The 25,701-nt window shown below is 40.1% G+C and overlaps 1 protein-coding gene across 2 annotated transcripts; it reads right to left on the bottom strand.

Moving 5' to 3' along the window:
- Window positions 1-649: 649 nt before the first annotated feature.
- On the bottom strand, window positions 650-22,532 carry LOC121297151 (TBC1 domain family member 9B-like). 2 transcript variants are annotated; one of them, XM_041223230.1, is made up of 22 exons: window positions 22,235-22,532; window positions 19,067-19,177; window positions 18,401-18,519; window positions 16,365-16,593; window positions 15,544-15,802; window positions 14,634-14,841; window positions 14,173-14,355; window positions 13,609-13,764; window positions 13,345-13,495; window positions 10,917-11,131; window positions 10,674-10,791; window positions 9,718-10,003; window positions 8,924-9,053; window positions 8,468-8,566; window positions 8,218-8,286; window positions 7,650-7,890; window positions 7,070-7,135; window positions 6,691-6,762; window positions 6,191-6,241; window positions 5,790-5,852; window positions 5,268-5,365; window positions 650-5,002 (listed from the first exon to the last, which is right to left on the bottom strand). In XM_041223230.1, exons 1-22 carry the CDS (start codon window positions 22,350-22,352, stop codon window positions 4,367-4,369), a joined length of 3,678 nt encoding a protein of 1,225 aa, XP_041079164.1. In that variant the 5' UTR covers window positions 22,353-22,532; the 3' UTR covers window positions 650-4,366. The 2 variants fall into 2 exon arrangements, with proteins under 2 accessions (XP_041079164.1, XP_041079165.1); XM_041223231.1 differs by lacking the exon at window positions 6,191-6,241.
- Between the last annotated feature and the right edge of the window lie 3,169 nt (window positions 22,533-25,701).

The raw sequence follows: 25,701 nt of genomic DNA, 5'->3' as shown, positions 1-25,701 counted from the left end.
GATTACATTATGAGATATGAAGCAACTATTTCTTTTTTAAATTCTACAAAAGCGATAGATCAAATGGCATTCTCTGCGCTCACATATTGCATAATGCAACACCAAAAAAAACCAAAAATAAACACTACCGCATCTGAACACGATACACTGAGACTTGACACATTTATGAACAGAATGAATTACTTCAAACACTACGCTATTTTTGCCCTCAAATTATAATGAAAATAAACAAACAATCTGCAGTGGAAATGTCCTACCCGTTGACTATTAATGCTCAGTCATCTTGAGGTAAGATTTCCTCAGGGAACTCATCTTCCAGTCCACTTCATTTGGAAAAACATTAAAATAAACACATTGTTTTGTTATTTCTTGTGGCCTAATGTCCGTGCAGTCTGCCCATGGTAACCAAAAGCTGAACTTAAATTGGAAACACAAATACCATTAAAATAAATGCAACAAAGAGAGGGCTAGGTGATGCAGCTGTTTAATTAGGTAATCTCTCACTCCTTGCTAGGCCTGGTTTAAATCTTTCCGGTCTTCAGCGCCAGGGTCAATTCCTGTTTTCAATTCCAAATTCCAGTTCCATTTCGGAATTGGAAATTGTATTTTAGAGACATGAAAAAAAAAAAAAAACACATCAACGAAGAAGCATTTTTAAATCAGTATTCTTTATTTTATTTTATAACGGATCATAGATATCATTGCCATACAGCAGATACAGATAATTAAAAACCTCAGTTGAGCACTGAACAACAGGTTGTAAATAAATAATAAATTGGTTGTTTTAGTAATAAAGAGATGGTTCAGCAGTGACAGGTTACATAAACTGTGATAGCAGTATTCATAAAAGGAATACCTTAAATACTTGGATGGTTCTAGCAAAGCTTTAAAAAGAAATAAACAATACATCACCACCACCACTACCCTATAACAGAAATGTGTTATTTTATAATCCATATTTTGCCTTTGATCACTCATTATTGAGCAGCATTTTTATTTAAGAGCAGGAACAAACCCATGTAGCACCATGCTACAGTATGTTGCTTTCTGGCCATAATAAAGCTTGCAAACCTGGTTGATAAAAGAATGAAAGTACTGCAGTTTGTCTTGGTCGTCTTTCACTCCTTGATTACATACAGTTCTGATCTAACTCTTGTGCCTGACGGAGTATTTAAGCAGAACTGTCATACATTAGTAAAACAGGTTGGTCGCTTTCATTTTGGATTCTAATGGCATCCATAACTGTTAAGCACGCAAGAGTATAAATTTAGATACAATAAAAGTAATAAATGAATTGACAAACATGAAGTTCTTCAACGTAACTTTGAACTACGTTAAAGCTGCAATGTCCCACAATCAGTTTTTACAATTAAAGATGACACTTGTTTTTTCTTCCATAAACTTGCCCTCCTGTGAACTGTAACAAGATACCGCTGGCTTTTAAAGCTTTTTAAAGCTACTTCCAGCGGTAAAAATAAAAGCCTTTTTGACATTTGGTCACTGTAATCTAAACAGTCACATGATAAAGGTCGGCAGCAGCTGTGCTGGGTAAACAAAGCTGTAAACAAAGATAAGATTTCTGTTTGCTGAACATTTAACAAAAGTTGGGATTTTCAACATGGTCTAAGAGACTTCTTCTACTGGTTCAGTCATGTGAGGCACTGCACCTTTACACCTCCCACATAGAGGCTATATGGTTATGAATATTGTACGTCTTACACCGCTATTAATCCAAAGCTGCAAACTCATTAGCGGACAAGATCATCCTTACATTTCTAAGCTGCTTGTTTAAAAATTAATAAAACGGACCTGCAACAGATCTGTTACATTTTCTTAAAACAAATAGATAGATTTGGTTTATCAGTGGGATGAAACCCAATCACCCTATTGAAAACCCATTCAGGCAGATATGCATTATTTAAAAAATACAGCCACAATGCACAGCTTATTCGCAAGACTACAGTTAACATGTTTTTAGGTTACAAAAAATAAATTCATTATGACACGATGATAAAGATCTCCCAGTTCTGGCTAAATTTTTCACCATTTGTGGAACAACAAAAAGAGACAGCAAATTGGTCAACGGGTATGACATGTGTTCAAGATACAGAGCAAAACAAGTTAATAATAATAATAATAATAAGAGAAAAAACATACAAAAACTATAACGAAGAAACATTTCACAACACCAATGCAAAGATCTCAGATCTCCTGCTTTTAAAGTACTTATGTCTATTTGAAAAGCAACAGCATTGGAAATGCAATGCAGAGTTGAAACATTGAAATAGCTCTCCCCACCTTAAAACATGAGAACTGCTAGCGTGACACGTGTACTGTACAGATGTTTAAACTGACAAAGCAGCTGATACAAATTCAGGAGTAGAGTGATGTAGGCTACCTTTAAATACATTGCCAAACAACCTGTGCAGTACTATTAGTATTCTGTGGAGCTAAAACAATATATCCTTTATCTAAAATGCATGCACTTAGTCACTGCACATTACTTAAACAACAGTTACACACAGCACTGGTACACGCGTGTAGTGAGCAAGCCCCTAGCAAAGCACTTTAACTAAAAAGACACAAGACAGAAGGCCTGCATTCACAAGAGAAGGAGGCATCTGTCAGAAGTCATCTTTGCAAACTGCACTATCAGAAGCCATTACCCAGGCTGGTTTGCAAGCTGACCAAATTGTCTCTGACATGCGAGTAGCCAGCACGTGCCCTGATAAGTAGAAATGGTCTGAGAAGAAGCCAAGAGCACATGCACTTATTTACCCTTTTTTTTTTTTTTTTATTCTAAAGCTGAACAGTGCTTTCTCATTTAAAAAGGACAGCATGTTGCACTGGCAGACCATTTACTGAAAGCTGTACTATAAGAATATGTATACCACTGTGCTCCAGCGTATTTAATATTAGAAAACAAACCATGCTTCAAAACAGACAAATTCCACAATAGAATTGATTTCTTATGATCTTACCATGTGGTATTGTACAACTATATCTATACTCCTACTGTCCTACTGTAAAAGTGGCTTGCATTGGACTTTAATTATTAGTGTCATATCAACCATTCAACCATGGGGTCATTTCTAGGTACAAATAGCACAAAACAGGACTGTGACCATTAAGTAAATGTGTAAACTACACTGAAAACAATTAGAACATTACAGAATAGCTTTAAATACAGTTTAACATTTTCTGCCTATTACTGATGAGCAAAAGCTCACCAGTATAACTTGACACAACAACACTGTTATAGACACTGTTACACTGTAAATCATCAGGACCACGAGGCTAATTGGTTGATTTGCCAGGATAAGTCATAATGCCTTTCGTCTGTCAACGAGACCGTGTCAAGCTTATCAATTATGACAGAACTGGATGTGTGTGAAAACAGTATTGTCAAAATGATAGGAACTTAGAACGGCTGAATCTTGTTCCATGAGTTATAATATACAATTACAGCAGGCGGAGTCAATAGTGCTGAATGGTCAGAAACATGCAATTGAACTGGCAAACGCCATAACTGTTCACAATTATGAGGTGGGATTTAATGCAAACGCTGTACACCCAACTGAGCAGAAAAAAAAAAGACATAGAAAATTTAAACCCCCCCCATTTCATTTGGTGTTTTTTTTTTTTTTTTTTTTTTTTTTTATGTATTCAGTTGAAATGAACCACTATAAAAACACTGCATTATTTACCTGCTGCATTAAGGATGCTGATCTGAACAAATACAGAAAAATCACCTTGATGCCGCTGTGCAAACCCAAAATTATAAAATCGGTAATGTTGACTCCCATGGAATTCTGTTCTCTCTTCTGTACTGTTTATACTTTGTGTGTACTTTAGATACACTATTATTAATGCATTCAAATGCCACATGCACAGACTCACATATTCTTCACCTTATCAGGCAGCAAAGGATTTTTCCTTCTGACAGGCTGTAAAAGTGTTGGATAATATTTGTATATATGTATAACTATCCATACACACATTCTTAATGCTTTATGACAAGTATGGAGAGAATTAAAGTGCATGTGTATACAGACACATGTTTAGATACATATATACACACTTACGTAACGTATACTTCAAACAAACTAACATTGCAAAAGATAGGTATTTGTATAGATATTTTTAAATTAAAAATTAAGTGTGCCTGAAACCAACATGTGAGGCTGAAAGCTGATGCCTGCTGCAAGGCGAGCATTAACCAATCATAAACCTAGCCCTGGACGCGAGCCTGGAGGAGTTTTTTTTTATTTTTTTATTAAGAGCAAGTGAGGGTGCTTTGGAGCCTGGGGTCAAGTGTCAAAGATCGCTTCTGGGATTTCCCTTCATTCCACCTCAGGTGGGGCATTCACCCCGAAAGCAGCGAGAGCTCGCAGTCGCTGGAGGAGCTGACCTGCCTCTCAATGGTCCTTTGGCTCTTGCAGTCTGCTATCTTGATACGGATGTCTTTCCGTTTCTCAAAGAAGTCGACCAGGGGTGTCTCAGTTAGAATGGAGGCCAGGATCTGCTCGAAGGAGATGGACCAATCAGCATCCAGGGTGCTGCACGTTTGCTGCTCTCCACAGCCAATCAGGACCGTGTCCTCAGCGATGTCCTCACACTGCAGGGAGCTAGCACTCACGATTGAGAAAGAAGAAACTGAAGTCTCGTCTTTGGCTTCCTCATCCGATGTGGGAGGCTGAGGGCTCTCTGAGAGCTCTACTGGGACCTCGGGAGCCTGGACCTTGTCTGAATTCCCTCCCTTGCTTTCCTCTTGCATACTAGTAGAGAGCTCCTTCTCTAGAGTAGGCAGTTCAAGAGAAGCAGGCTGTGTTCTGTCGTTGTTCTCTGGCTTCTTTGGGGTGTGGTTTGTGAACTTCTTGCCAACCTCTCCGATTCTCAGAAGAAGGCTTGCCACTGTTGCGATGGAGTGATATAGCTCCTGCTCAGAAGGGTCTTGGCTAAACATGTTGTACAGGGTTTTACAGAGCTCAATGAACTGCTCCTGGAGTGGAAAAAGAAGAGACAGAGAACAAGTTAACAAAAACAGACCCTGCAGGTATTTTAAAATAGGAGCAAAAAATATAGGATATTAAAAATACACTAAGCAATTATTCTAAACCTGACAAAATGAAATGAACAATCTGGTACAGTCACATGTTTCTCTTGCTAAAATGGTGTGCTCCAGACCGCCTCTGCTGTTGTCTCTCATCTGAAATTTGCCGTGATGAGACACAAACTACACATGAAAAAGGGAGTTCGCATCGTACCTGGTTCATTTTGGGCAGGTCTTTGATGGTCTCTTTTTTTTGCTCCTTCTCTTTGGCCCACATGCGAAGGTAATACCGGTAATCCTGGACCTTCTCCTCTGGAAAGGAGAAGAAACACAACAATGGTTGCTGTCACTACCTTTATAATCATGTACAAATAATGGATGCTTTTGAGTGTAATAGTCTGATAAACAGAGGGCATCATTATAAAATGAAGGCTGCTTTTGTAGACCAAGGGTTTTGGTTACAAAAATAACCTTGATTGTGCAACAACCCTCTCAACTATTGGCATTACAGAACACATTTCTAACATCAGTTACAATTTGTATAATCTACTGTTAAATATTAATACTAATAACAATTGTAAAAAGTCAGTATTGCAATGGTAATGACAAATATATAGCACCACCTTTACAAAATAGCAAATAAGATTTTTTGTGCTCTCAGAACTCACTAAACCTTGTTTTCAACACTGTGCAATTGTGTCATTTGGTTTATTCTTTAATTTCAAAAGCAGGTTACCTTTCTTCTGTATGTTATCATTCCTTGTTCCGTCTCTAGCTTCTGCAGCCAGCGGATTTGTTGCTAGGGGAAGCAGAGAGCAAGAAAACATTGAGAGGGATAACAAAGAGTTCTCCAACTGCATAACTGATCTGCAACAAAGCTCTATGACACTCTAAGCCGTCAATGCTATTTCTAGGTTCAATCACTTCCTGTATAAACTCAGGCAGGACTTTGACCCAAAAGACCTGTAGCTTATTTTCATATTTTGTCTACATATAATCATCAAGGCGTACTGTTACTGAACTAGGCAGAGAACATTAAGAAAAATAGACTAAAAAAGGTATCATCGCAACTCAGCAGCCCCCCCCCCCCCCCCCGGGCCTTTTAAATGCTTGACCACAGAGATCAGAGGGACCAACCTGAGCTCCCTTCCTGAAGCAGGAAGTCCAGGTCAGAGATGAAAGGAGTCTCTGGAACAGCGGAAAGAGAGATACAAGAGAGAAAAACAACGTAAAGAAAATGCACGAAAAGGTAAAGCAAGGTGAAGAATGTAAAGAAAACACAAAGCTCATGCACCTGTGAGGATGTTCTGCACACTGATGAAAGACTTCAACTATTATCTTAGATTTTGTATTATATATTAAAGCCTGAATGTGCAGAAAAGGTTTCTAGGATGGAAACGCAATGCATTCAACACAGCAGTACTGAGGAGGGTAGCAGAAAAGACAAAGCAACTGGATTGGTTGTTAGCCTTGTATTCTTTTCCGTACGAGTCGTTCCACCCATGTGTGGAGCATCTATCATATTATAACTCAAACCTCAAACACATTTGACAGAGCTTTTGGACAGCGTTTCGAAGCAACACTGTTAAGTGAAGACGATGGTATTTTCCTGTTGGATAGTCGTGTAGCTGACTGACCTTGTGGACTGGGGTCATCTGTGAAGTACTGAGTGGCTTCCAGTGCTGACTCCGCTTCCTCTGGACACAGAGCTGAGGGGAGGAAACAGGCACAATTCAAATCACAGGCTTACAACACACACAGCTGGTTTCAATAACCTTGGACTACCGGTACCGAATGTTACTTTACTGTTTTTTGTTTTAAAAGCAAAGTCAACAGCTGCCGCTCTCGGACTTCAACCGAATCAATCGTTCAGTGACAGGCTGCTATGACTTTGTGATGTCAAAAGTGGACAGTGTCCTTTATATAGGATTTGCAAGTCCAAATGAAAGTGAATGGCAGCGAGTCCCAGGTATATAAAATGAAGAAGATCGTATCACTGTTTTAATTTCGTCATACCTGGAGGCAGGTGAAGTTTGTAAAGCATCTTTAATTTCTCAGTCAGATCTCCGTGGTACATCCCACCTGGCAGAGAAATACCAATTTCCATTATAATTATGATCATAAATATTTGAGATCACATAATTTCAAAATTCTACATTAAATAAATCTGACCCAGTTTCTTTAAATACAACAGAAAACTCTAGTCTTTTGATAAAGTACAGTGATGGGAGATAAAGCAGATCACTCCCAACATAATCAAACACATGTTCTATTTAAAAAGATTCCAAAGATCAGAACTCTTAAAGACATGAACAAAAAAAAATCACAGGAACAAATCGTTTGGATCCGACACTTATGAAGCTGCCACTACTAATAAATAGAGTATGCAGGTTTTAAACATCAGTAACCCAAGTACTGACTATAGTAGAGGTAATGTTGTTCATTTCTCTTAACCGGTAATGCCCATGACTGCAATAACACTTAAGACCCATATGCTTTTTTTCCTAAACCACACAGATCTGTTACAAACAAAAAAAAGTACAGGTGCAACATACAAAATAAATACAAATAAACTGATGAATGGATCGGTGCGTACTGAGGCCGGTGACGAACTCCTTGAAGTTGATGAGGCTGTCCTTGTTGTGATCGAGCAGGCGGAAGAGGCGCGCAGCGAGGACGGGGGTGTGCACCCCACAGCCCCAGGGGGTCAGTGCTCCGAACAGCTGGCTGAACTGACCCAGGTCGATGCGATACTGCTCCAGGTAGGGCAGGCTGGGGTCATGGTGCTCCGAGGCACTGGAGCTCGATCCCCAGTAGCAAGTCATTATGTGCTGCGCCTGCAAACCACAGATGAGCATGTTGGATTTAAAACATAATCCACTTTACAGGTAAGAAGACTCTCAAATCTTCTGACAGGAAATAAAAACGGTATATTAACAGCATGCTTTGTGGTTTAATTGTTCTTTTAAAATAGTAGAACTCTAAACACTGGATACTGTAAGCTTTTGGGGTGCAGACATTCTAATCATATAGTTAAGTGTGCTGTCATACATACTGTTCACACAGTAATGTTGGGAGAAGCAATGATGAACATGTGTTGGACACCCTTTGCTGTAGAATGAATATGACAGAGATACTTCCACTCCAGTGCAGAGTCCACTAACCTTGAAAAGCACATAGAGCTCCTCCAGCTCCTCAATGGTGAAGGCAGAGTCAGTCATGATGGAGCGCACCTGAGGACATAGGGAAGGGGTTTCAGCCTCCATTGCTGCCAACATTAACTACCAAGAAACTCGCACATCTCACATAACCATTAATGCAGCTCTTTCTCAGATTAAACATTGCAGTATACTAGGTACATGGGTTCATACTCAATTCTGCAAGTCAATACTAACAGACACAAGCTCTACACACCACACTCCTCTTGGCTGTGTCCTCCAGTGACTGGATCACTTTCAGTCTCTGTTTAAACCTCATCTGCTCAATCACGTCTGAACGCAGGCTGCCAAACTTCTGCAAGGAAAATACGAGATTGAGACAAAAAGCATGCATCAGACAGTGCTTGGTGGCAACTCTCAAACACAGACTTACAGGTCCTACTGCAGTACGTCAGTGTTCTCTAATAATTTTCAGACACAGGCTGAACACATGGCAGTGAGGTTCTAGGTGAGATGGGTTATTGAAAACATCTTGGCAACTTTGTATGTATTTGAAACACACAATGCTATTGGTCATTTCAGCATAAGAAAAATACATGTACCTACAGGTGGGATGGTACCCACTTTAGTTAAAGGGTTTAGGTTCTGTGTGCCACAGTGCTCAGTCCCATCCAGATGCACAATGAGGTCAGCAGCAAGACTGCACACCAACCTCGTAGGATGTCTTTATGAGTTCAAAGACATCTATTTCAGGAGGGGGTTCATCTCCACTGGTCAGTAATGCATGGAGGTGAGGGATGGGTGGCGACACGGTCTGCTTGTTAACAACATTGTCCAGGTACCTAGTATTTAAACAAACAGGACAAAGATCAAAAAAATGGATTCAGGGATCTTTTATAACATATTGCCCATACTCCAACAAGACTGTGAAGTATGGCATCAATATTGATGGACAGGTTCCTCAGTATATCTCTATGTTCTTCAGGAAGGTCCTAATCAAGTTTTACAACAACTGTATAACTGGTAGGGATGGCAATAAGATTGCTTTTGCATAGCAGTTTCACCCATTCCAGGTTTTAATATGTGCTTGATGTGCCCAACTGTCTAGGTTAACAAGCTCAGGGGTGTCTTATCAAACTGCTGTGCAATGACTTTTCAATCCTTGGGTTCTCTTGATATAAGCAAATATGTAAGAGTGACATACTGTAAGTTTTTATATGGACAGTCATCTTCTTATATTTCCTGACTCAATACCTTGAATAACACATGCTAAAAAATGTCCTAATGAGTGGTTCCCTTGTTATCTGTAACGCATGACATCACACCTACGTCCTGTATTTGCAGGTGTCTTCAGTATATCCCTGTCGTCGGGGGTATATGAATCCCCAGATGAATATAATATCATTCTGCTGCGCTAGACCAAACGGACAGAATTTATCATATCTTGTACTATTAGGGTCTACATTCCGGACAGAGACTCCGGAGACCCAAGGTCTGTGCACTGACCTGCCCAGGATGGTCATGGCCTCTCCCTCGTCGCTGCAGCCCAGCAGCTGATCCATGTTGGCGTGCAGCACAGCCAGGGACACCTGGAAGATGAGCTTGATGCCCTCGTAGAAGAAGCAGTCGACCACCAGCACTGCACTCTCGAAGGGCATGACGCTGAGGAAGAGGGTGAGGAACCAGGACAGCGAGATGGTGGAGATGACCCCCAGCTCCTGCATGCGCTCATAGAGCAGGGGCAGGCACGCCCGCGTCAGCTCCTCGAACACCCCCTGATCCACCAGGGCACCTGAGAGCACAGACACGCACGATTCGCTCAGCTTTTTCAAGGGCTTTTTAACGTAAAACACAAAACAAGCTAACTTTACCAATGTGTTTTACAAGTGTTATTTTTAAGAAATGTCATTGAAGTTCAGTGACATTCTTGTTTATAGAGAGTTATACATGCGTGGAATAGCCTAGCAGTAATGTAGGAGGATCTAAAACACTGGTAACATTTTAAAAAAGGTCTAGATTATGTGCTTTTAAATTATATCTCCCAGGTAGGGGCAAATGATGTGCTAACAGGGGTCAGGCCTTGATGGGCCGAACGACCTTTTCTCGTTCCTGAACTTCTCTTGTATTCTTGGCTTTATTAGTTTTACCTCAGAAATATCAATTTCCCCCCCGATAAGGATATAAAATACATGCTGCAGGTGTCAATCATAAGAAAGCTACAATGACCTACATCTACAATATCTAATAACCAATGCTGTTATGACTTCAAATTGTAAGTGCAACTGTACAGGAACCAGTGCATATGTGTGGCAATATTTAGATAATTAAAAATGACCTCCTATCCCTGCATCCCCTGAGATGGTCACATCTAGCACACATGTTTTGCCATGTGTGCATATTAAAATGCAGTTTACATCCCTAGGAGTGTCTTGGCTGTGTTAACAGCAAGCTGCTCTACTCACCCACCACCCGGGTGTTGTAGTAATCCGGCAGCATCCTCTCACACAGAGCCACCAGCAGCCAGAAGGCCTCCTCCTCAGTGCAGTACAGCAGCAGAACCGAAGTGACAATGTTCATAGCCTGGAAACACAACAGTCAAGGGTTAGTCCTTGATTACAGTACAGTGCACACACTTAAAACCTGCCTGTTACTTGCAGAGCTAAAATGTCCTCATAAGAAGATGTCGATCTCCCCCGTGCTCTGACCTGGCAGTAGCCGATGCCTGGGTTGCGATAGGCGTAGGCGGTGAGGACGCGGCGCAGAGCAGCAATGCCCATCTCGTTCTGGAAGGCGCGGTGCTCAGGCATGGAGCGGTGCAGGTCCCTCTCAATCTCCTCCGTGGCCAGAGTGCACCGGCCCATCGACTGCTCCACCAGATCTGCATAATACCCAGGGTTCATCGCCATGTCGTTCAGGCCACCTGCAGGGAGCGAAATAGTTTCCATTAGTTACAATAGTGTCAGTGTTAACTCCTGTTCTATTTACAGCAAAAGTTACAGAATGATTTATTTTCTTTTTTAACCCTTTGCAGTCCTATGTCGGGCCAGGTCCAACATTACAATTTTCCCTTTCCAGTGTCCGACATCATCAAAAAGACATACAGCACAGCTCTCTAGTAATTTTTTCTTTGGAAAAATCAGAGAAAACCTTTCAATGGCCGAGTAGACCGGCAGGAGGACATAACAACGAAGGTAGCTGCTTCTGCATCCAGCGCTCAAAGAATATCACAGACATTTGCAGAGCTTTTTGAGATGCTACAGTAATAAAATAAGGACTTGGATCACATTATTGAAGAATTTGGTGATAAAAGGAGTGATCAGGAGAGGATTTATCAGTATGCATGTCTATAAAGAGGTATGTGAAAAATACAGCTAACAAGGGGTGGGGCTTGGCTGTAGATTCAGTACTGATTGTTTTTTGCGATTCAATACCTTTTGAACCTGTTTTACTCTGAAAAAAAAACATGTTAAACAGCACATATAAAATAAACAGCGCGTGTAAAAATAAATTGGACCTGATGAGCGCTGAATAAATGGACTGCAAAAGGTTAAAGAAGTGAATGACAACACAAGCACACACTTGTACACTAGTGGATTATCAATTAAATACAATAAAAAATAAAGAACCAAGTTACACCAACGAAAGGGACACATGTTTACTGTTCCACTTGTCTAACTGAAATGTACGCCACACTGTCATCAGTTCTTTTTCACAGCAACGTAAAATCTAACCTTTTCATATCGAGGATAAAGAGCTGCTCTTCATCAGAGAAAGACTGTGTGGAGTGCAGAGCTGAAAAGTCACAGCGAACACCCACTAGTGCTTCAGGACTAAATCACTGTGCAGTGCAAGCTGCTTTTTCACTGGTTTTATCTTCTTTTGAAACATGAAACAGTGTGCAGATTGCAAGACCTCTATATCAGGCTGGCTTTATTCCTAGAGCTTCACAATATATATTTCACATGTATCAATTTTGTTTAATCATTAATGTAAATTAGTAAATAAGTAGCTCACTGGGCAAAACCATATTCAGGAACCATATCCATAAGGCACAGGTCAGCAAATGTGATTTAATGCTAACCTTAATAAATTACAAATTAATTACCTATCGATCTGGACAATTTCCTTATCAGGTTGTACAGTCTTACAATGAAATGATAGTCAGATCCACTCTCCTGAGTACAGACTTTTTTTTACCTTACAAGACCCGCTAAGCAAGCTAATGCAAGCGGGGCAGAGGCTTCTCCAAGTAACCCCTTAGTTTTTACATTAGTATTTATGAAGCTACAGTACGACCATCAAAATATGACTGCGGTCAGCATAATTATAGTTATGATGATTTAAACAATAAAAGTACAGTCTGTGCCGCTTTAACGGAATGCCTCGAGAGAAGTAAAAATATCCCAAATAAGCGGATGTCCCAATTAAACAAGAGGCATTTGAGATGAAATTTGGTCACTTTTTTGTTTCTAGATGAAAAGAAAAAGAATAAAACCACATTATGATGAAATGTTAAATACATAATTAAAAATAAGCCAATTGTTTTTTTTTTATTCCTAAAAAAAATGAAATTGCTGTTTTTTATTTCTACATGAAATGAAAAAGAATGAAATCACATCCTCTCACAAGGCGGGGCACCTGCGATGTTGACATGCCAGCTTTCTCTGCAGCAGTAGCCCGAGAAACCACAGGGGACTCGGCTCTTTCAAGAGTTCAACATGGCTTACGCAAGTCACAGGGTAATCATTGCACTGTGCTATGTGAAACTGCTGTGCTCTGAAAAACGATCTCCGTTCATCATTTGAAAATATTGTATCCTAATTAAACAAAGTGAAGTCCCAATTAAATGACATAAATAGCATTGGGAAGAACCGTCTCCCAGAGCTGTATCCCATTTAAGCAGACATCCCGATTACGGGGCTCCACCTGTATCAATTAATTTCAATGCAATTATGCATTTAATTAAATTCAAATTAATAAAAGATGAAACCCTATCCAACCCTGTTCACCGATGACGGGGTCATGTCATATATTTATATATATCATATATTCATGATTAGCAACCTATATGTTTGGAGAGCACAGAAGGAGAGAAGGGTGTGGAAGGGGATGGGAGTGCAAGCATGTAATTACCTGAGAAGAGAAGCCACAGCTCCCCACGCAAGCTCTCTGGAATGCCATTTAGCACTAGGTCCCGGGTCCTGGATGTGCGATACATGCACACACCTCGGCCAAACTCAAAGAAGTGAATATTCCACGACTCCTCCTTCATCTTCTCCTTCGCCTTTTCAAAAAACAACACAAAAAATGGTTAGCGATCATGTTTAAAGGTGCATTAATAACCCAACACCGACATCTACCTGCGCAGAGGAGGTGAAAGCCCTGCTTGAGACTCACCGCCTTGGGCCCAAGCTCCTCGGGGGCGTCCCTCTTGAAGATGCTCAGCAGGCCCTGGTTAGCGGTGGCCAGGTCAGGGCTGTAGTACTGGGCAGGCTGTCTCTCCAGGGAAGAGCAGGGGCTGCTAGAGGCTGTGAATACGGGGCTGGAGGGGTCCTGCAAGCAAATAAAGGACATGTCAAAATATCTTTAAAAAAAGCATTTTGGAAGTAAAGTCATGCAATAAAAAAGGAGCAATATTTATTCAGGTGATTTAATACAGAGGCTCTCAAACTTCAGAGTTTTGGTGTTTGGGGGATCCCTTTTTAAAGAAAATATATATAGGGATCCCCAACTGAAAACTGAAGAAATGACAAATCCCAAACCAAGCAACAAAACTTCACTGCAGTAAAAGCGACGTAGATGTCTGATGTACATTTAATACTGCATTTTCGCGTATGTGGTTTTGCAGACCCCAGTTTGAGAACTACTGATTTAAAAGGGTTTCAAGCCTTATGCTCAAATTTGTATCAACTCTCAATGAGGTTACATGTCAAATTCCTTGTTACATAGCAAGTCGCTCACCTGCTGTTCTTTACTATTATGCTGTTGCTTGTCTGGGGTGCGCTGCAGGAAGTCAGAGATTCTCTGGACCAGGAAGTCCCGGTCCTTCAGATTGGCAAACAGGAAGGTCATCTTGTTCTTTGTGCTGATGGACAGAGGGCTGGGCAGGACACTAGAGCTGTCAGCCTTCTCCACTACTGACACCTGGGGGGGGGGGGGGGGGGGGGGGGGATGTTTTACTAAATAGTTTAATCTACAGTGAATGTGTGCACCAACACTGCTCCGTATAATGGAAATAATATCCTCATTGTCACTATTTTAAATGTGTTTCATTTCATGTCAGTATTGTATTGTTTTGCCAAGCATGACACCCCAGTCTGTTTTAGTGACATCTGAATAAAAACTCGCTTTGTATATGGAAGTCAATCTCTCACACCAAGGATGGAAGATGACAGCTAGAGATGGTTAGGGATTGCACTGGCCTCTCGGAGTGGGATGATGAGGTGACACAGGTCTTCCCCCTTGCTAGAGAAACAGATGTAGTTGTTGGAGACGAACATCTGTCCCACGATGTGCATCTTGTTGAAGGGAGTCCAAAGGGTGCAGTCAGTGTGTCCGTCCAGCTTCTCGCTCTGGGGCAGCCTGAAGGTGGCCCGGTAACTCTCGTTCTTCGCTCTGGCATCCAGGTCCCTGAAATCAGAAAGCCACACCAACTTGAGGTTGACAATGTCAGCAGGGTAGAATGTGGTTGCACCTGAATATAAAAGGACACATATTCTCCAGCTGATGGCTTGGGGGCAGTAAGCTTGCCTCTTGTTTATTGCACCCGACAGCCAGGGTATAGATAGATAGATAGACAGTTAGATAGATAGATAGAGGCGCTATGGGGGTCTGTAATGAAGTTACCTGGCACTGACCATTTGACAAACACCATCGTAAGTGGGATAGCATGTGCTGCATCATGATCTATACAGCAGATCAGCAATAAAACTGTGATTCAAGGTCTCACAGCTTACACTGAATTAAGCACCACCTCACCACAACAGGAAAGACTGTTTAATTTGGATTTCTGTTTTACAACGGTTGCTCACTTCCCTTCCCTTCGGTTCCTCAAACCACCAGGGAGAGGCTGCCTCTTCAAAAAAGCAGACAAGCTTATACTGCACAGTATGTCTGCAATGAATAGTATGTACTCTAATAAGAATGAAAGCCCTCAAATTTGCACTGCTGTAGTTCAATAATGACAGCTACTACTTCCTAAAAGTTCTTCACTTGCATTAAAGCTTAAAATCAGGGCCACTTTCTACAATACATTACAGTACAGTTGTATGTAGGTAGGTGGTTAGGTGTTCTATGTGTTCACCTCAGAACAATGTGAGGGTGAATGTGTACCTCTTTAGTGTTGAGATGTTTTTGTGTGCCTTGCGCGGCTTGGGCAGAGAGCGGTCAGCGGAAAAGGCCTCGTTGTCAAGTAGCTGCCGCATGGCGATGTTGGCGAGCTGCTCCATCAGCTTGAAGGTCTCGTTGATGTTGAGGAACATGGAGAAGAAGTCCTCGGTGTCCCGCGTGCTCACTCGGATGCTCTCTGGGAACAGCAGTGTGGCGTTCTTCTCAAGCTGAGTCACGTCTGTCCACTGGATGACCAGCGTCACTGGGAGACAAACAGTACAGCATTCACAGCTAACTGTACAGTGCAGTGGTTCAGGTATCTGCTCAACGATGGAGCTCCTTTTAAAAGGCTGATGTAAAGTTGTAGAAGACCTGTTCAGTCAATCTAGACTGACTTGTGTAAATGACTTGTGGTCTGGGGGAAAACTGTTACAAATGTGTTGCAAAATAGGACGGTAAGTGTGTAATGTGTATTTTGGAAAGAAGACGACATTTAGCAGGTTGTAGGTCAGAACAACAGAACCATTTTTGATGCCATATCCAGTAAAGGTGGACTCTTATTTCTCTGTCCTGTGTGTACTTGCTAACAACCCAGCGCCAGCGGTTTTCTCAAATGTATTAAGATAAAAAGAGTAAACCAGTCAGTAGGTGGGGGAAAAAAGGAATAATTTAATTGCAAGATAGATTAAACACAGCTGTGTTAAAAAAATAAAGGGGTCTTCTTGCCATCTAACTCGGAGGGTAATCCTAAACCTATATCCTCCCAGTGAAACAGACTAGCTGCAGTACAGTTCACAGTCCTTATCCCCACAATGAGCACTCACCTTCCTTTCCCAGCAGGAAGGAGTAGAAGCAGAGGTGATTGACACTCAGGTAGACCCAGCCCTGGCGAGGGACCCGCCCCTTCCAGTAGCTGCAGGAGTAGTAATTCACCAGTTTCTCCTCGTCCGGCATTCCAAACAGCTTCCGCATCTTCAGCTCCGCCTCACGGAACTTACCACAATCCTCGTCCTCGGGAACCTCCTTATTCTTGTTCTCCTCGGCAATAATGCCCTGAAATCCCAAAAAAACACACGATCATCCCCAGCCTCTGGCACTGAAATAGTTATCCACATCAACTGCAGAGCAGTTCTAGCCACCTGGCCCTTCACTTTAAGGTGGCATGTGCAAAAATGCATAATGTGTGATTAATATGCATCATACACCGTTTGTGATGAATCTGGTCTCTGATTGGCTGGGGGTGGTCATTATCTGCCAAAAATGGACTAGTTTTAGCTCCAACCAGTAATCATACATTCAATTCAATAATTGATAATTTAATGTTTATCTGGGTTGATTAGTTCTCTTATTAACAATATTTATTTGACGAGTTAGAAATACCACACGCAGACGCAAGGAATGTTTAATCAATAGTAGTATTTTATTAAGTACACAAATAATAAACAGAAATCAGAAAAGTTAGAAAGTAAATCTCTTAGTCTCTAAGCACAAACGCAATTCAAAACTCTGACTGCCTTATCTTGACTAGCAGGCAATTGAAATATGACACCCCCTGCCTCCTCACACACCAGCACAGCAAGCAAGCAGGCTGTGAGGTAATATCCTTTACACACACACACACACACACAACTGAGATGACGCAGACAATCTTATATCACATTAAGCTTATTAATGTTATATAGATTAAGTATATGGCAAGTTTACTTGTAAATAAATTCTTCATACTATGAGGTAGATTATTTAGTTACTTCATCAAGTTTCACCAAAAGTTATTTCACACACAAAGAGTGCAAACTAAATAATTAACAGTTCAATTCTATGTGAATGTGTTACAATTAATTAATTTAGTTCCATGAAATGAAAATGCAACTGGAATTAAAAAGCGACACAACTGTGCATACAGTAGAACATGAGACAATTCTTAATTTAAAGAAAACCCTACTTTTACCTATTCAATATTAATGCCAGAGTACAATATATGTTTTTATGCTTAATAAGCTACCAGAGACATCATTTCACACAGTTTGAGCAGCCAGAAACACTTAGCTTCACTTTGCAATAATTCTGTTACCATATAACTAACTCTTTGCGGTCCTACGTCGGACCAGGTCTGACATTACAATTTTCCCTTTCCAGTCCGATATCATGAAAAAGACATAAAGCACAGGTCTATAGTCTTTTTTTCTCCGGAAAAAGCAGAGAAAACCTTTAGATGGCTGAGTGCGACCGATAGGAGCCGAATGAAGCCGGGGGGAAAAAAAAGGGTGTATCTCATAGCCCCATGCACTATTGAGATAACACGGACATAAACAAAGGAGATAGCTGCTTCTGCATCCAGCACTCAAAGAATATCACAGGCATTTGCAGATCTTTTTGAGATGTTACAGTAATAAAATAATGATTTGGATCACATTATTGAGGAGTTTGGCGATAAAACGAGTGATCAGGAGAGGATTTATCAGTATTCATGTCTATAAAGAGGTATGAGTAAAATACAGCCAACAAGGGGTGAGGCTTGGCTGGAGATGCAGTACTGAGTGTCCTTTTGCGATTCAATGCCTTTTGAACCTGTTTTACTCATCTAAAACAGTAAAATCAATAATAAAGGCTACTGTACTTCACCAAAGGCATGTTTGAAGGATGCTTTAAAAAATGAAACTGAGGTATTAAAGGTCACAAATCGGAACTGGAGTTTTTGGAGTAAACAAAAAACAAAGGCTGACTTTGTTTTGTGTGATTTACTGAGACAGAGGTCACTGTCTACTGCGGTTGCAGTGATTTCTCAGGGGTTAACACCATGTGCAGGACTACCCGTTACCACACACCCGAACCACTAATATGCAAGCCCAGCCTGGTGTACCTGGATCTTGCCCTTGACGAAGGTGGTGATGTCCTCCTCATTGTCGAAGATGGACAGAGTCTGCAGCAGGTTTGCTTCCAGCCAATCCCAGTGCTCTGTGATCTCCTTTCGAGAGGAACCTGCGAGAGGAGGACAGGACAGCCTGGGTTAACAACTGGAGTAGTAAATTGGAGTTGAGAAAAAACAAATGTTCAGCTGTCGATTTTTATTTCCAGACTTTATTGCAGAACAGTGCTGCATGAAAATGTTATCATTGGTTTTGAATGGGCTAATTTACCATTCCAAGTAAAACCAAACCAACCCCCCCCCCCCCCCCCCCCCCCCCACCACCACCACCACCACCAAAACTGAAGAGACAGTTGCTAGGATTTGTGTAAATTGATGTTCTCCAGAGTCCAGGAAATACATCAATGATCACAAATCCAAGCAGCTGTTTCTTCACTTGACTATAAGCACCTCATGTGAAGAGTTCAACTCGAATAATCAGTTCATGCAGCACTACTAGGTGTCCTAGTTTTTTTTTTTTTTTTTTAATCATAACAGTTGGCTGATTTGCATAGATCAATACTGTGTTCAATATGTTTATACATGCATGCCACTTCCTGTAAAGCAACACTGAATACTCTGTGGAGTATCCATTTACACATGTGGATGCACAGTCCTCACCACAGGCAATGCTCCAGTAGATCTGCGAATCCTGCGTTTGATGAAGAATCCTGTAGGGGGCAACTCTCGCACTGGAGTCCAGCACCACATCCAGGGTGCCCACCAGCAGGCCTGAACAGAAAATAAACCAGTGTAAAAAAACAGCTAGATGCAATTCACATCTTTCCATCCTGTCAGGAATCTTAAACTGTGCATACAGTAGACCATGAGACAATTCTTAATTTAAAGAAAACCCTACTTTTACCTATTCAATATTAATGCCAGAGTACAAGATATGTTTTTATGCTTAATAAGCTACCAGAGACATCATTTCACACAGTTTGAGCAGCCAGAAACACTTAGCTTCACTTTGCAATAATTCTGTCACTTATACAGGAAGAGACACTTTACTGTTGTATGTACTTCGTGCGTTACCATTGCTGGTAGAGTCACGTGAGCTGTTAAGTGTGTTGATATGTGAATAAATCCTGTTCGCCTGCGGGGCGTGTCAACTTCAACCGTCTCGATCTCCTGCATATCACTCAGCAGCAAATGCAAGCACCCACACGGCAGATGGCTACCTTGTCACAAGCATTAATATCCTCTACCTTTCTAAACAAGGGGTAGGGGAGCTCTCTAATAAAAGCTGTAGTCTGTCAGATACACTGTATATGAAAAAAACGACATTTGACCCATTACAGATCACTGTGCAGCAATAAACCAGAGCAAAATGGCTAATCTAAGTATTACAGCCTCTACAGCTAGTGCTTGATGCAACAGTGTGGACATCACAGGTCAGCTACAGCAGGTCTCCTGCCATGCAGAGACCTGATAAGCCATCTTCACCCGGGGGCCCTGCACCATGGAAATGCCAGGGTTATTAAAATGGTCTCTGATAGATTTGGTGTAATGAATAAGCGTACCGACATGCCCCATTGCCCTTGGTTGCATTTTCCAGTATGTGCTACTGTTCAAGATATTTCATAGAAAGTGTTGAATTTAAAATAAAAGTTTGTTAGAAGTTAGTGTTCTTTTCTTCCTTCATGCAACCGTCAGTATAAATAATTATTGTGAATCCAAACTCTGTTGTAGATTTCAACAAAGACATTTTATACAATACAGTTGAACAGTTGGGTATTCTATTTTCCCTAAGCACAGGTCATAACAGAATCAACAAGACAATTCAATATTGGAGTTAACACAGCTTCTCTTAGACATCACCCCTTATTCCTTAAACTATCAGAGTATTATTGACCATGTGAGTCCACTTTCATTTTATTACCTGTTGGATGTTCCACTCCAATGATGAGAAAGGAAGGTGATTGTTTAAGCTTTAGAAGGTTTTAGCCCCCAACGTATTCTCTCTGAACAAAGCACAGGGCCCCCTTTTAAATTGCCATTTGGTACACTTTAATCCTTTCCCCTTACCATCTGTCTGCCTGCTCCAGTAGTTCATATTAAATCCAGATTATCTTTTACTAACTCAATCTAAAACTATACAGTTAATCTTTTAAACAATAGTTTCTTTCCAACAGAAAGAATATAGCCTTATCATAATAATTGCTTTTTCCTTTTCACGAGTTGCTAGAACAAGTTTCCTTTAAAATCCTTTTTATCTCCAGTAAATGTATCTTAAGGTAAATGCATGCTGAATAGGCCGAATAGCCTCCTCTTGTTTGTAAACTTTCTTATGTTCTTATCAGTAGGAAAAATGCAACTCATACGAAAAATTACAATAATATACTGCATCCAACTTATACTGTAGTAATCTCCATAGAAGAGGGCCATAATATGGCAGCCATCTTATAAAAGTTGACCACAGTTTATTTGCAGTTTTACCATGCTTTCCCTATGGTTGTACTGGTACAGTGCTATGCATTTACCAAAGTTTAATTTTGAATATACTTTACCATACCTCGCTGGGCATTACCTATGCCTACCACACACTGCTAATCTTTTACTAAACAAGGTCACAGGTAACAGGTAAAAGGTGCCCTTGGATTTCCCCAGAACAGTTTCCATAACATTGAACATGTGCAGCTGTTATTTCATATTATCATTTATAGCATTTGGAGATATTAGCATCTGAATTAGCTGCAGAGGACTGACATGAAACTGACTCTAGCTGGAACCAGTGGAAACAAGCATTGTGAAGGACTGAACATTTAGCATTACAGGGAAAAAACAGAATGTTTATTATTATTATATATATATATATATATGCACTTTGAACGTATAATTGCATTTCAAAGACTAAACATTACTGATTTACACCACCCAACAGGCATTTAAAAAAAAAAAAACGGTCAGCTGATCTGAATGACATCAACTTCCTTTTGACTGATGACAGACAAACCAACCAACCAAACAATACACAAGCTGTCTTAATTTGACATATACATACAGTTTGGAGGTGGTACCTGATTAAGTATTGTATAACTGGGGTACCCTGCAGTACTAACAGTAAATAAATGGTGAAAAACGTTACATTTGTTAGGGTGAATTTAACTGATGCCACCGGACACAGTAGAAATCCCTCCCTGTTTGTTTCCCCGGCTCTATGTATTTCTTCCTGTCTGGATTAAAAAAGCCAAACTAAACATAAATGGTTCGCTTTATTTTCGACATGGAGGATCTGTTTTTTGCATGTTCACTCACTAAATGCAACAGGGCTACATCAGTTTATAAACAATTACACCGATGTTTTTGCTAGTACAGTACTTGGGTCAAAATACAGAATGTGTCTTGCAGATACATTCTAAAATGGAAACGTTTAAAGATTAAAATTTCAACAGTAATTCTAAGATTAGGCTAATATATTATCCCCCCCCCCCCCCCCATTCCTTTTTAAGTTTCCACATCAGTGGGTTAGTTCTTGGATCATATATCATGTTATTGTTATGTACAGACGCGTGGCATCTCACAGGTACTTTAGAATACGCCACATTGTTGTTACGGCAATTGTTTCTCTGACGCATTTTATTATTTTACCTTATTGTTTTGTAACAACAGTAGTACGTACAGTATGAAGAGAACGGCGTAGTTCACTTCACCTGACTTGACAAAATACTGTAGGGTTCATATACAAGTTCACAGCAGACCTCTCCCACCTTGTAAATGCAATCGTCAGTAAAACGGCTAGTGATGTGACCAATACTGTTTATTATTATAATTATTTTGACGTCTTACCGGTGATACCCCCTCCTTTTCCATGTCCTTTTCTTCGCTGGAGAATAAAGAAGGGGTTCGCCCTCTCGCTAACCCAGAGCGCGTTCGCCAGTAAAACCTCCTCTGGAATGATCCACATTTGCCCGTTTAAAAACCCTCCTGTTACAAATTAAAATGGGCTTCTTCTTGTGCTTGTGCACTGGTAAAATGTTATCGATTGCCGTTTGCAGACGTTTTGCTGCGGGGCTTTCTGCTCTACTCCATAGGCCGTCGATGTAATTGTGTATGTTGTTGGTGCAGAATACAGCTGTCCCCTTTCGGCCGCTGACGAAAACACAGCTCAACAATTCTCACGTGACCCAGCTGTAGACAAGTAAGGGTAAGGGTGCAGTTTACAATGAAAACTCCTTGAACTGTGCATTTCTGGAGGAAAGAAACATACATATCTTGCCGTAATTGGATATGCATATTGCACTGTAAATATACTTACAGTATCTTAAACAGAAATTTAGAATACGTGCATTTTGTAGGTTGTTCACATTAACTTAATGAAATATGAAATATGAAGGTGTAACATCTGTGTGGTAATGTATATGTAAGCGTGTGTATTAAAAAAAACAACAAAACAAACAAAAAAAAACAGATAAAACAATGGTATAATTATTATTGTTATCGATTGTAATTTATTATTGTGTCATGTATATATTTGGAGATGGAAAAATAAATAAACAACTAAAAATTGTTGATTTTTTGGCATACCGTATATTTATATATATATATATATATATATATATATATTATATAGATATATATATATATATATATATATATATATATATATATATATATATATGGGACCCTGACGTCGCAGCTGTTGTAAATTAGTTTGTCAGACAAATCTGCCAAACTGAAAAAGAAAGCGACTTTTCAAGCTGTATGTCCGTCATCAAATGAACGAGTAGCGCTAGATATATGTATCAGTCAATTCTGAGGTTACTTGAACTATCGCACTATATATTTATTGACGTCAAGTTAAGGTCCTTCCTTAAAGCAGAATGAACTAGGAAAAGGGAGAAAAAATTGACAACCTGGAGTAAACAGTACTGCAACATATAGGGGTCAGTGCTTCCTCAATCGCGTAATTAGAAATGAGTGAAGTGGGGGGTAATCAAACAGTACTGTAATAGGAAAGAAACAATACGATAATCATGCACCTGTAGTAGTTGTTATTTTCATAGGCCCAATGTGCAATCTCTTTCTTTATTGCAGTTTTTGCTGCAGTTGTTTCTGGTCATGTTTTATAATTACTCAATAATTAAGAGTTGTCCGTTTGTCTGCCTGCTTGACTTAGAGAGTCTGTGTCATTAAATACTGCCCCAAGCAAATGAGGAGAATGGATCCTTAGGGCCACACCTAGAACTTTAAACAAATATGAAATTGGGACTTTAATCTGGTGAAAGAAAAACCTAATGTTGCTGAACATACAATGCTAGCAACTCAGATGGTTATGCATAAGTGAAGTAGGTACAACATGCATGATGTATGATATGGATAATACAATCAATGGGAAAAGAATATAAAGCTGTAAGTGCAGGCCTCTTTCTTCCTGTTGCTGTTTTGCTGTCTGTTGATAAGCATCAGAATTTAAACCAGTTGAGAGTATGTGGGGAGCACTTTAAAAACACACACACACACACACACACACACACACACACACACACACACACACACACATAAGCTCCAAGAGTTGCCTCAATGAACTTTTATTTGAAATATATTACATAAGTAAATGCTACCTTGTAGGAATACACTAATATTAATATAATATTGGCAGATAACACTTAATTACAACAGTTTACTGTACACTTATCAAAACGTTTGGTGTACATAGTTGTCGTTGTTTGCTATTGTATACTGCAATTTTTACATTGGTTTTTGCTTTGATTGTCAATACAACTTTCATACAGTGGGGTAGAGAGTGTGTTACCTTACCGTGTCTCTTATAGTGCTTAACTCAATCACCTCCCTTCACAGTTGGAAATGTAAATAGTTAAACCTCTTAGTGCTGGTCACTTTGATTAATGGTAAGAATGATGCCGGTCACTGGATTCAAACATTTGTGCTGGTTTGGAGGAGGTGTGGCACCACCCACAGGAAGGAAAACCACAATGCAGCACAGAGTAAATTGCAGGACACACTGCTGGACTAGGGCAGCAGCCATTGTGAGACAGAGGCAGCTATACCTGCTGCTATAGAGGCAGCTGCATCATTCATCCAGCAGTGTTTGCTACAACTCAGTGGAGTTCAGACCCCTGTAATTGACAAAGGGGACTAAAACTCAGGGGAAAGTGGACATACAGTACAGAACTTGGACCCCCTCTGAAAATTTATTTAAAAAAATGACAACCCTATCACAAACACAATTGTGTAAACCATACATTACACCATGTTACAGGATGTAGATTTATAATCGTTTGAATATCCCCCTCTTATAAAGACAGTTGATTAACTTAATGGAAAACTATGGAAAAACACTGCTTTTATTATTGTCACCAGAACCGCCCCCTGACCGCTACAAACAGTAATGACTATCACTGTCCCCCTTCAACACATATTCAACATGTACACGAAAAGTTTAAATGTATATTGGTATTTAACATTCTTTTTACAAAGGTTGCAGGTAGCATTACAGATTTAAGCTTTAGCTTATTGGCTTTGGAAAAAAGCAAAGGGAGTTGAAATAAACTGATCAGAAGAGTAAGACTGAGAGGGCTTAAAAGGTCTCTTTCAGAATGAAAGAAGCAAGTTACAGTAATTTGGAAATCATTACATACTGGTATGTGGAAAATTATTCTGTACAGAACCCTAAAAGAAGTAACATGTACCGTACTGTAGTTCTCCAGCTCCTTTTAAGGATAGGCAAAAATCAAGGTAAAAACATCTTCCTACATCCTCCTACATTAACCTTCTATTCTAAATGTTACAATTGTTGCCTCACTGAAAGGGAATGCAACTTTACACATACCGCCACATGGTGGTCGATTGTTTTCACACCCCCAGACCCATTTGTCAGGGTTTCCTTTTGTTCGAATCACTTGTCAATCAAAATGTCTGTTCAATCTACAACTTGCACTTTTTGAATTACGCTTGTTATGCAGTATTGAACGTTTTAACACAGAAAAACATTCGCATTGTGAGTTTTGTCTTCTGCATTTTAAGAAAGTAAACAGCGTGTGTTTGTGTATAAAAGCTCAGATAACATACAGTACGAGTGGATCTAATACGAATTAAGTACTGTATTTATTGTATATACCTAAATACAAACCTATCCTACATACAAACACAATGACTACACATACATAAAAATAAGTTATGGCTACATGTTTCACAAACATACCACATGTTTAAATAATGCAGTGCAACACAATGCCACTCTCCTTGTTTTTGAAAAGTTTAATCTCTAGTTTGTATATTGCAAAACATACAGC

This window comes from Polyodon spathula, chromosome 22, assembly GCF_017654505.1.
Source record: "Polyodon spathula isolate WHYD16114869_AA chromosome 22, ASM1765450v1, whole genome shotgun sequence".
Taxonomy (NCBI): domain Eukaryota; kingdom Metazoa; phylum Chordata; class Actinopteri; order Acipenseriformes; family Polyodontidae; genus Polyodon; species Polyodon spathula.
Note: the sequence above shows the minus strand (reverse complement) of the source record. Positions and strands in the feature narration are given on the sequence as shown.